Raw genomic sequence first — 12794 nt, 5'->3', positions numbered from 1 at the left:
TCACAATTGTGCATGTCAGCAGAATTCATAAGAACTTACAAAATCTTTTACATTAATATGAAATAATGATTTACATGACTATTATTCACTCTTAGATATTATTGCTTCTGAATAGAAATTTTAATAGAATAGTTAAGAAGCCCTTATATAGTAAAATTAATCCCAGAATGAAAATAAGTGTCAAAAGAAAGTAATAAAGTGACTTTTTGTGAGAGAGCTAAATGCACTATCATGATTCTACCATTACAGTTTTTATATTTTTAGTGAAAATTGCTTTTATTATTAACTCCAAGATTAAAATCTATGTGCCGTATTTCTGCATTAATGAACTAGGAAATGTACATTACTGATGACTTAAGCCTAAATTTTTAAAGATTATTTCAAATGTACCAATCCTTTAACCTACTTCCTAATAAAGTTGCTTTTGTTTCTAAGAAAAAAAATAAATTCTCTCCTGAATGGTGATCCTGAGTGATTGTAAAACATATCAGAGTTTGGTAGTATCACTTTATGCAACAAAGTAAATTTTCTAAAACCATTTGAACAATTCTTCTACACAAATAGCATCAATACTTTTTAAGAAGCTTGATATGGATACCTATTTTTAAATAAGTTTAAAATGGGTACCTACAATTAAAACATAACTGGGTAATCTTTTAGGCTATAGCATAGAAAAATATTTTACTACACTACTTAAGACAGAAGAAATTATAGAGATAGAATTATGGAGCAGGCTATTGAATATAATATGAAATATTGAAAATATACATGAAAGAATGTAACGTTGTATGAGAACTGACAATTCATGTTGAAAATAAAGCCAAACTAATAACTAACTATTAATGATAATGGCTAAATAATCTTGTTGAAATTTCAAATTTGAGCCATGAAATGTATTGAATACAGCATAGAGTAAACATGTAAGGGAATTACATACTTTCCAACTTATAATTTTGGTTTACATAATCTATGTAAAATATGTTTTATATATTTTTTTGTGATCTGCTGGGAATATATTGAACTTCATATGAATTTAGTAAGAGTTAAAAGTAGGAAAACATAGCTTGTGAAATATTTGATTTGAATGTCTCATTCGAAGTTCAGGTTAGCTGACAAGGTCACTAACAATACCAAATTAAAAGAATGTTCATTTTCCTTCCACCCAGAAGAAATGCTTATTAGGGTCTGGGAAAGCCATCTTCTACTAAAATGCACAAAACTGTTGCTGGCATTTTATATGTTTGAAAATGCTTTATCAGTTTTCTAGGACCATAACAACTGTTGGAGTCATTCTACTCATAGTGACTTGTCGTATGTTGTGATGGGTATGAAAAGACACGTTACTTTTGTCACTGAGCCAAGAAAGTATCTATAGAAAATTGTAGTGGCTCTGTGAAAGAAGATTAAGCAGTAGCAGGAGCTTTATGGACTCTTTGTTTCATTTCTTCTCTTTGGAAGAAAAACTTGAAGTAGAAGGAATAAGATGAAAGGGACAACCCAGCCAACTTTGAAGTTTAGATTATTGTTTATTTAGATCTAAAATAGACCTTCTGCATAGTTATAGTGAACACGTAATATTTTCTTTCCTTTCTGATGTAATTTACACTAAATTTTTGAAAGTTCACTTTATTTCAAAACCATCCAAATATACGAGATTTTCTTCTTGAAATATTTTAGGTTTCTCTCATATATTAATCAGATTTTGCCTCTCTCCCAAGATAATTTCAAGGAACTTACCATTAACAATATTAAAAAATAATATGATGCTACTCTATAAATAATGAAAACTCACAAAAGCATAGCTAAATAAAGAATATGGATACTGGCCCTTCATTTTCTGTAAAATAATTTTCTTCAAGGGGGAGGCAGGTAAAAGCTTAAGTGAATTTAGGGCTAAAGCAGGTAAAAGCAATGTGTAAATTGCAGTAGGAATGCCAACCGCTAAAACTGTGGAAAATGCATAATTTATTGCCATCTTAAGCATATACATCCATTCAAACATGTTACTTTTTAAACTAAAAATGTAGAAAATAACATCTAATTTATAACTTGCTCAACCTAACTTTTCTCTTTATTTTCCCTTCTAACTCCATTATATCAACCTGCAAAGAAGTATAGATTTCTGAATGTTTTTGAAACATTGAAGTGTCAACTTCATTGAATTCAGTCTTTTCAGCTACTAGCTTTAATTTGTTACCCCAAAGTCTGTTCAATCATGAACTGGAAAGGTCCTCAGAGTTGAACCACTCCATGGTTCCTACCATTTTCTCTAGAGCATTGGTGTTTAGAAGGTAAGCTCGGGACAGCCTCTCTCAATTCAGTACTCTTTCTGCAAACCTGTGGCTTTCTTCCCTGTTCAAATGCATCTGTCTTAAGAAGCATGTTTTATACTGTAATTCTGTGCATTCTTAGCCCCTACAATTGCAACAAAGTTTTCATGAGTTATTAATATTCTCTTGTGTATAATATGTAATACTCTGATATTTTCAATTCTATCCATTATTGTTTATAAAGGCTGAATCTGTTCCACTTGGTTGGTTTCATGATCCATTAATAGTTACAACACGTAATATGGAAAACTTCATAGTAGACGACTTTATAAGCTGATGAGTAGTTTATTATTTTTTAAAGAACTGTTCTCAGTCATTTTAATGGTTGTAAAAGCCACTCAACATATTATTCTAAAATTTCTTTAAAATCCAGCTGAAATCTTGTTTGATCTTTTTAAATTTTCAGATCCACTTTTCATTAGTTTCACAATTGCATAACATAATGATCCCATTTCTTCATTTTCCCACCTTCAAACTGAAACTTGCCTTCTCTGTATTGTCCCCCCCTTTTCATAGTATTTTTTTTTCTGAAACTTTTAGACACTATCCATGGTAGTGTCTAAAACTTTGACAAATGAATGAAAAATAATACTATGCAGTACATATTTATTTTTTAGTCAATGCAACTAAACTTTACTTTTTAGGTAAAGTTCATTTTAAGATGCTAATTCTAGGCTCAATCATAGAATTCTCATTGCTGAACCCCGAGGGACATTGGAGTAGCAGGTGAGACCACATCATGCCAAGAAATTAAATATATCAAAACATAATTAGTATTCTGACATTTGGAATGCCACACTTTGGTAACTTTCTCTACCTGTGTTATGCGGATTGATGCACATATAGATGTATTTAGCATCTGACTAATGTTTCCAATTAGACACTAATAAATGTAATTTGCCTAAATATAACACCATAGAGTTCAAATAAATAATATCTCTCCTTTCTGAGATCCAAAAGGAAGAGAAAACAAGACTATGTACAGTGAAGTTTCTCTGACTATGCTTTTTCAGTAAATTGATTTTCCATATTCTAGACCAGGAGTAGGCAAACTGTAGCCCACAGTCTATTTTTGTCAATAAAGTTTCACTGGATACAGTCATGCTCCTTCATTACTGATAGTCTGTGTCTGTTTTTGGGATAGAATGACAGGTAAATAACTATGACAAAGACTGTAAGGGCCATGAAGTTTGGAATCATTTCACTCCAGCTCTTTATAGGAAGTTTATCATTGCCTGTACTGGACAATGACAGACTAGAAAGGTATATTTAGGTAATTGAAGCTTCTATAAAAATGTACAATATTATAATCCCTCATGCAATCCTATAATTTGTATTTCCATATATGTTATTGATTTTATATTTCTAAAACTCCACTTTTATAGGGAAGATTTGTATTATATCTGGCTAATAAAGAGTTCTATGTTTAAATACTTTAAAAGATTTGAATGATGATTGAAAGAGCTGAAACCAGGACTAGGCTCTTCAGATTCCCCATCCTGCACTCTGCTACCATTGGATACTAGGTGCTGTCACTCTCTAGTATGCTCATGAGGATAACTGCATTTGTTTCTACCACACATTATTTAATTGTCCAAGTTAATACTCAACTCTCACTAATATTGCTTCGTCAAACTTTATCATTTCTCGATAATGGCTAGTTGCCAGTATTTTGAGAGATCGTTTTCAAATCCTTAGCAAGGCCACAGACCATATTTTTATGTTTTAGTGTAATCACTCAATATTCAAATAGACACTTTGATTAATTAACCTAGTTCTTGAGATTTACAACCTCAATGTGTTTGCCTCTGTATTTGCCACAAAAACCTGGTTGGCATCAATTTACAATGCCATTTATTGAATGTATATAATTCTCCAGAATTTGGGGACCTCTGAAAATCTGACAGCTCTATCTTCATGTTCATATAATTTTAAATTGGAAGAAATGTCATGATCACAATTTGAGCATCCCAGGGAGCATTATAAATAGCTTTTGGCACTATCATTAAATTTACCTATGTCAATACTATAAAATAAACCCACTATGAACTAAAGAGATATCATTTACTTCTTTTCTTTTTTTTATTTACTTATTTTCTGTGTTCGTGAGAGTAACTCTAGGAATAGGCTTGATGCTTAATATCACCCTGGAATAGACATTTTAAATGAGACCAGTGATGGCCTTATTTTATCATAGCTGCTTGGTTTCCTAGTCATTGGTTCTGTCCTCCCTTCTTCCCTCCCACTCATTTTTGGGGGTATTGAAACCATAACATTATTATGAAATGATTTTGAACTCACGGATCATTAGACTTCGGAATAAGAGTGCCAAGCTCCTTGATTCGGTAATTAATATTATACCTTCTTCTTCTTTCAACTATTACAGAAGAAATATTATTGCTTAGTCTCATTAAATTTCAGTTCAGTTTTCATCAGCTATAAAGTTTCTTAATGCTCTTTTAAAACAGTCCACAAAAATATTTCCATTTAGTTTAAAAAAAGAACTCAATAATAGAATAACAATTCAAAAGTATCTTTGTGTTAGTCAGCTTTACATTGCTGATAAAATACTTGAGAAAATCAAATTAAAGGAGAAAAGGTTTATTTTGGCTTAAGATTTTGGAGGTTTCAGTCCATAGTCAGCTGGCTTTATTGCTTTTCTGGCCCATGGAAGGGTAGAAACATCATAGCGAAGGGCATAGTGGAAGAAAGTAGTTCATCTCATGACAGGAAGGAAGAGAGAGAGAGAGAGAGAGAGAGAGAGAGAGAGAGAGAGAGAGAGAGAGAGAGAGAGAGAGAAACATGATAGAGTGACCCAGAGAGAAATAGGACTGGCGCAAGATATAGGCAATATAGTCCCTAAGGGCATGCTGCCATGACTCATTCCCTTCAGCTGGGCCCCATCTCCTAAATTTCCATCACTTCCCAAGAATTCTATCAAATTCTGAATTTATCCACAATAAAGTTAGACTCCTCATGATTGAAAAGCCACATCTCTGAAAATCTGAGTCTACTGAGGGACATTTTAGATCCAAACCACAACAATCTTACTATAAAAGCAAAAATTACATTAGAATTATAAATATATGATTTATAATACTTTAAAAATATTTTGCCTCAAAATAGTTTTAATTCAATTTCTACATTAACTCACATTGATACATATATATGCATATATACGTGTGTTTATTCTGTTTGTCATTTTACACATACACACTTTGTCAATCCATTAGGACTGCAGTCTTTTAAGATCATGCACCTTGCTTTATTCTTTCATCTACTCCCCTCAATGTTTAGTACATTACAAGTGTTTGTGCCCAATTATCTGTCCCCATCTTGAGAGAAGTTGGTACATCTCATTCATTTTTGTATTTGCAGAGAGTTTGGTCTACTTAGGAGGTGCTAAATAAATGTATGTTGATTAGAATATCAGCTCATTTTTCTAATTTAAAGTTTTCAATAATCTATAAATTAGCAGTTTTTAACCTTTGGCATGTATCAGAAGCACAGGGAAGGATCATTAAGTAGATCTGTATGCCACATCTAGAGATTCTGATTTTAGTATATCTGGAGTTATGTCTAAGAATAAGCATTTCTGACAAGCTCCCAGGTGATGCTGATTCTGTATGTGTAAAAGCCATGATTTGAGAAATACTGATAAAGACTTTCATGTAGAGACTGTTTTTGCTCATGCATTCATTACTACGGCAATTTTGTGTATGTAGTAAATAATCAACGAATGTCAGATATATGATGAGTTCTCTATATTGGCTCTAAGAACAATCATCTATTCTATATTTGTAATATCAAGCACCATAATATATGGTATTTTTCAATAGTTGTATATTTAAAATATTCAAGGAGATAAAGGTATAAAAAGGTCACAAAAAAACATTTTAAATGGGTGATAAAATACTTGCATAGCGCAGAATTGAGAATTAAGGTCTGCTACTGAAGATCAGGAAAGTTATCAAAGAATGCAAATTGTCTTAATGAACCTATTCTACAAAGCAAATTATTATGAAAGGAGTTGACCTTCTGGAATAATACAGGGGGATCCCTCTAAAATTAGAATACAATTGATTTTGAGAGAATTTATTTTGTCTCTTCACTAATTTGTTTCCCTGTGCATTTAATTAAAAAAGCTAAATGATATCATATTAAAAATACTAAGAAATAAAGATAAATCTGATAGCATACATATGTATTTTACAGTGAGAATTTATTAATAATTCAATGTTCATATACATTATCTCATATTACAAACCAGACCTCCGAAATTTTAAAGAACAGCTATGAAGTTCACAGTTTTATTTCAAAGTGGGTGACTAATTTTAGTTCTCTAATGTTTCTTCAAAACTTATCATTTAAATTTACCTCATGTAAAATATCAGAAGCTCATTGTCCACTCAGACTATTACCTATTTTCAACTGGCTAATGTTAATTTTGCTTTGCTCCATGTTGTTTATATATCTAGCAATAGTTATTTGTGAAATAGTTATGCTTTAAGAAATGGCTAAGCTATTTTACACTTAGTGATTTCACTCTTTACAAAGTTTTTGACACATTCACTCAATCCTCTCCCTAGATCCAGGCAGAAAAGGCCACTACTCCCACCCACACTTAAAGGACACCTACTCCTCCCTTCTCTGGCCAGACCTCTTCCCTGTAAGCAAGGCAGCCACAGGGCCAGGGAAATTCCTTCCCCACTACACTCTGGGAATGTGCACAAGGAAGTTCTCTTCGAATCATGGGCCCACTTCCAGAGTCCGTGCAAACCTCATCTCAAGGTCTCCCCTCCTGGGGGAAAATCACTCACGGCACCAGTGTTCTCATCCATAGGTCAGGATGTGACCCAAGGGCAGCTATTTACAGGATTATGTATGGAGCATAAATGTACAGGGTGGGCTGTTCACACTCATGTTTGAGGCCATTTATAGTACAGAGTAGAATAGAGACTGAGGAGAGAAGTAGAATAGGCTGCAAGCTGAGGGCTGTTATTGCCCTTCCCTGACATTCCTGCCTCACTCTAGCAACCTGAGAATTTTAAATTCACTCCTGACCTTCTAATGCCTTTAGGAAGGATGGGCCATATTTAATTTAGCACTTTTTAGTTTGAGTTATACCTCTTACATGTTTAACCATGTGGTAAGTGGGACCTTCTCTGTACTTTGCATGCTCCCACCAGATTTGTGTTTTCAAGGATTGGTCTAAATTCATTATACTTAACACTTATGATATCTTTTCATGTTGATTTTTCCCCAAAAGGAAGATAATTTAACAAGAGAATCCAGGTTAGAAAACACTTCATTAAGGTACACATATCAGACACCTACAATATTCTACGGTAAATGACTTAACTGCTTAAGCTGCAAACAGAAAAAAGAATGGCAAAGACAGTAATAATTAACAGATTTACAAAGAAACAACTCCATACTTCCTCAAGGTACTAATTCCTTCTCCCAATCATTAGCTCTCCCCAGTCATATTCACCTTGTTCAAAGTCTGGAACAAGGTTTTCTGCTCTGCTATTCAGGTTTGTGGAAGTCAGGTCATTTCCCTGAGGCCTGTTGGAAACCTGTGTTTCGGCTCTTTCCTCACACTCACTCAGTCAACTAACACTCACCGCTCTGCAAGGTGCATTAGGTAAAGGTGTAGATTCACAGGTATATTCGGAATCAATTTCTGCTCATTGCATGTAAGGAAATTACTGATTATTCGGGGCTTTAACATTTTATTTATTTTTCTTTGTTTTACTCTTCCTTCAGTTTTTGATTTGGCACCCAGAACAAAGACCCTTCGTTCTCAATCAGTCAAGCTCTCTCAAGATAGTCACACACTTAACACATGACCAAGCACCCTAAAGCCCAGCCCTGCTGCTAATCTACTTCTTCACATTTCCCATCTCAAGTAACCTGTTATCAGAGTCAACCTGACCTGGAGGAAGGCCTGAAAAGCCATTTTTCCCCAGAGGTGGAATTCAGCATTACAACACTAGAAATGCCTTTCAGATAAGATATAATTAGGAAGGGAGGAGCAAATTGACACAGAAAAATGGGAGCCTGGACTTATGTTTCTGACTATTAAGATGGCATACTATTAAAATGGTTTCTAAAGTCACTTTATCTTTTTAAATCTTTGAATCAGTGAATCACAACACAGTTCAAATGTAGCCTAATGCACTCATCTCAGTCAAACACAGCCTCCTAGGGAATGAATGATCAAGGAGAGATGTTTCACTTTGGAAAATATACAATTTTTTTCTTTCACTGTTCACATGGGTTGCATTTCCCAAAAGGGCTTGTTTGCAAGCACTAGCAATTTTGATCATCCTTAACTACTTATGGAGTTATAATAAAAGCCTATATAATTCAATTTCTATGCATTCACTATTGTTTTAGTTCAGTTTGAAAAAACAGAAAAAATGTACTCACTGAGGTTGTGATTGTCCTTTTTTTGTCTCTCTTTTGCCAACGCTCTGGTGTCAGCTTCTGATCATAAGAAAAATAATTGAAACAGTGCTTTAGTTCTACTCTAAAAATTTTCTCAGGCAAAATGATTCAGAAATACTAGGTGAAAATACAAGATTGCTTGTTCCAAAGTGGTAAAATAATATTTTTGATGAAAATATTTGGAAACTTGAAACAGAGATCTCTTTAGTAAAAGGCAATGACAAAGCCTTTAGACTCTGGGGTAAGAAAAGCTGGATTTGTTTTCTGGCTATCCATGTAATAGCTGTGATCAATTACCAAATTTCTTTGTGTCTCAGAATTTTCATCTGTAAAATGAATGTAAAATACCTACCTGATTGTCACTGTGATGATTATAAAAGAGGTGTGACACACAGAACGTATTAAATTATTCAGTCATTGTCATTATTATTTTCAGAATTTGAGATTCAGAAAGAAATTATTCTGGCCTAAAATCTTCATAAATAATTATGACTTCTACATCCCATGAGTTGGAACTAACTACCTTTCATAGATATTCCTATCAAATCATTCCACACACTCTCTTCCACTTACTGACACTGTCCTCATGCTAAGTGGTTGAATTTGTGCTCATCCACCATCAGGATGGCCCCCAACTCTCATTTCTTGGTGTTCATACCCTTGGTAGTTCTCTCCAGCAATGAAGGAGGCTGACCTATGAAATGAACAGTGTTGTGGAAATGTCTGCTGTGGCTTCCAAGGTTAGGTTATAGTAAACATTTGCAGCTTCCACTTTGGTACCTCTTGGTTCACCATTTTTCATGTCTTGAGGATTCATAAATAACACTATGGAGAGGTCCTCACAATAAAGTATCAATATTGCTCATCAACAAGCGGCACTAATTTGCAAGGGCTGTGAAGGAACCTTCTTGGGAATGTGTCCTCCAGCCTCTACCCGTGAAGTGTCAGACTGTGTACATTTGCCTGACATCTGGACCAGTGCCCTATAAGAAACTCAGAGTCAGAACAAATTTTCTTGGCTCCCTTTGGTTTCCTGACAGATACTGGAAGAGGGTATAGATGTTTCCTTCAAGCTGATAAATTTTAGCATTAATTTGTGATTATATTAAAAAGGTAATTGTTACAATGTTCTTAGAATTTAGTTTTAAAAATAGGTAATAAAGCAATACATCGTATTTATTTAAAACACATTAGTTTTAATCCAAATACTATACTTTTAACACATACTTTTCTTTTTTTTTTGGTACCTGAGATCGAACTTGGGTCCTTGCACTTGTGCAGCAGGCAGCTAAACCATTGAGCTAAATCCCCGGCCCAACACATACATATTTTTTAGTTATCAAGCTCCGTTAATGGCATGCATTGTATTTACCTAAACTATTACTTTAAAACGATGTAGTTTTTCAGCTATGATCCAAAAGCTCATTATTAAACTTTCAAATGAATTTTATTTTATTCTTATGAAAGATCTAACACTGGATTGGTAAATCAGGAAATCATTAATACATTTTTGACTCTGATCAGCTGTGTGACTTTGGCAAAATAATTCCTCAGGCCATTGAAGAATCTGACAAAACTTCTATGATTCCTTTGATTTGTAACAATTTTGAAATGAATTGTTGAAAATTGAGTTTATTTTTCTCAATTGAGAAGGTTTAATCCAAGTCCATCATGAAATCAATAGAAAAACTTAAAAGGGAAAAATTTAAACTTTTTTATATCTAATTCTACAAAGAATAATTTTTCTAATTAATTATAATTCTGCAAATGTATAAATATCAATTTGATAGAAAAATGACCTTATGCTAAGTGAAGCTATATTTACGTATCTCTGTGAAAACTACATATGTATTTCTTAAAACAATGAATCAATTCAGTCAAACTGCAAGTTATACTAATCCACTGTCTAGTTGTCATAAAAACATGATGGATTTATTTTCTGAAACTCTCCCTTCATTTGATAATATTCTTTTAAAATATGCTACTTAGCACAATACCTATCACTCATATCTTAGGTAGCTGATAAAAATTTTAAAAGGTAAAACTATAAAAGTAAGATTACCTGTAATTTTATTTTTCATTGGTAGACTAACTGGACAGGAACCACTTGTAAGCCCCATATTAATTGGTGAAATTCCCTGTTCATCACTATATACATCCAAAATACTTCCTGATAACTTGAGAGGAAAAGGAAGAAAAGATCAATTAAACTTTCTGTGCACATGAGTATCTTTATTTGTATACATTAAATTCTCCTTTTTAAATTTATCATTTTGTCAGTAATAATAATGATAATATATAGCATTTTAATTTTAAACAAGAGATGAGTATGAATTGACTATTTTTAATTACATTACGGAATGATTGTGAATAAGTTATTCTGAGAAAAGCATTTATATTTAAACAAAAAGATAAATCAGTTCATGCATGAAGGAAAATTCTGATTAATGTTTACAAAATTATAGAAGTTTGAACTAGCATATGACATGGTTATAAATGAATACAATTAAAAATATTCTTTCAGACAAAATCAATGCACATCTTAGCAAAGCTGGAGAAGTTCCTTGCATACCACAAATTAGGTATAATTGGGAGCCTTTTTACACTATCAGTGCTACCAGCAACTCACAGTCAGGAAGCATTTTACACTATTGAGAAACTCCTTCCTGGAAAGCATACTTTTTCTGCATTGCACATTTACTATTCTAGATTATTATAAATATTTCAGCTGGAAACCAAAAGTGCTCTACATCCAATTGTAGCAACACTGCAATTCTTCAAGTGCTTCTTAGGAATAACTTTTCAGAAAAGCTAAGGTATTTTATACACAATATTCATATTTCAAATGAATATCCATCATGTTACAACAAGCTGCATTTAAAATGTAGGATTTGAAATTTTAAAATATTTCCATTCTACATATCTTTAATCCATTTCTGGGCAGTTACCCAAAAGCTGAATAAGAAGTAATTGTTTTTCTCTCCTCAAAGACTGGAAACAATACATATAATCAAATGTAACTGTAACAAGATCATTAAGGAGAAACTAACTCCACATTCCCATTTTTTGTAAAACTCCAATTTAAAGTGAGAATTTTTTGATACTTTTAAAATTAGACTGGAAATAAATATGAAGAAAAAACATATTAAGACCAAAATCAGTATCTGGGGTAATAAACCATTACAGTATATGCAATAAATGTTTTATATTTCTAAGGGAAAAAATTAAAATATAACTAAAATCACCTAGTAAATAATTATATATACATATAAATAGATGCATTTTATTTGGCATATGATTCAGAGATACATATTTCACATATTGTTTCCTTACCATTAACTTTATTAGAACTCCTCACAGTTATTTTATACAAAGTCATTATTTTTAAAATATGTTTTTATTTTATGGATCTTAGATGAGAGTTATATAAGTCAAATAATGATTCCATTTCAATTTTTTCATTTGCAAAATGGGGACAAAGTTGATCAATTTGGTGAGATGATATGTATGAGTAGCAGGTTAAAAAAAAAACAGGAGGAAACCAGAAGACAGATAGATGTGAGTCATTTAACCATATATTTAAAAGTACAAATTTTCCAAGATCATTTTTGAAAAAGCCTGTTGGTTATGAGCTGAGGCATCACCAACCTGAATTGTACATTTCCACTGTGCCTTTGAGAAACATAATGGATGCACTGAACAAAAGACAGGGAGTGAAGGGGAAGGAACTAGAAAAAGGGAATTTCTCCTCTGAAGGGCTGAATTCAGATGGATTTCATTGCAGAAGTGGCAAACTTCAGAAATGTTAAAGGAAAAAGAGCTATAGTACATACATACTGTAACAATAAAGTGATAGGTTCCTAACTGGAGCACTTCTTTGGGTCCACGTTACCTGATCAGACAGAATTCCTTATAAATGCATTATTCCTTATAAATGGGGCAGATATTCTGACAATGAATCTGATCCTGCTTAACAATAGCTATATTACATCTTTTTCTGACCTTAGTTGT

The 12794-nt window shown here is 32.9% G+C and overlaps 1 protein-coding gene across 6 annotated transcripts in view; it reads right to left on the bottom strand.

Annotated features, from left to right (window-relative positions):
• Nucleotides 1–12794, bottom strand: part of Tfec (transcription factor EC) — a 74311-nt gene that overhangs the window by 5055 nt on the left and 56462 nt on the right. For 4 of the 6 annotated variants that reach the window (XM_087204614.1, XM_087204615.1, XM_004865269.3 and 1 more), the window contains 3 exons: nucleotides 10846–10960; nucleotides 8766–8822; nucleotides 4632–4707 (listed from right to left, as the gene is read on the bottom strand). In XM_087204614.1, coding sequence (XP_087060740.1) covers nucleotides 4632–4707; nucleotides 8766–8822; nucleotides 10846–10960 — 248 coding nt within the window. Of the gene's footprint in view, nucleotides 1–4631; nucleotides 4708–8765; nucleotides 8823–10845; nucleotides 10961–12620; nucleotides 12676–12794 lie in introns of all 6 variants that reach the window. The other 2 variants (XM_087204616.1, XM_087204617.1) reach the window with 1 other exon arrangement.

This window comes from Heterocephalus glaber, unplaced genomic scaffold, assembly GCF_053883595.1.
Source record: "Heterocephalus glaber isolate CG9 unplaced genomic scaffold, H.glaber_assembly_v1.0 deba00000546, whole genome shotgun sequence".
Lineage (NCBI taxonomy): Eukaryota > Metazoa > Chordata > Mammalia > Rodentia > Bathyergidae > Heterocephalus > Heterocephalus glaber.
The sequence above is the reverse complement of the archived record's forward strand: the minus strand, read 5'-3'. Positions and strand labels throughout refer to the sequence as shown.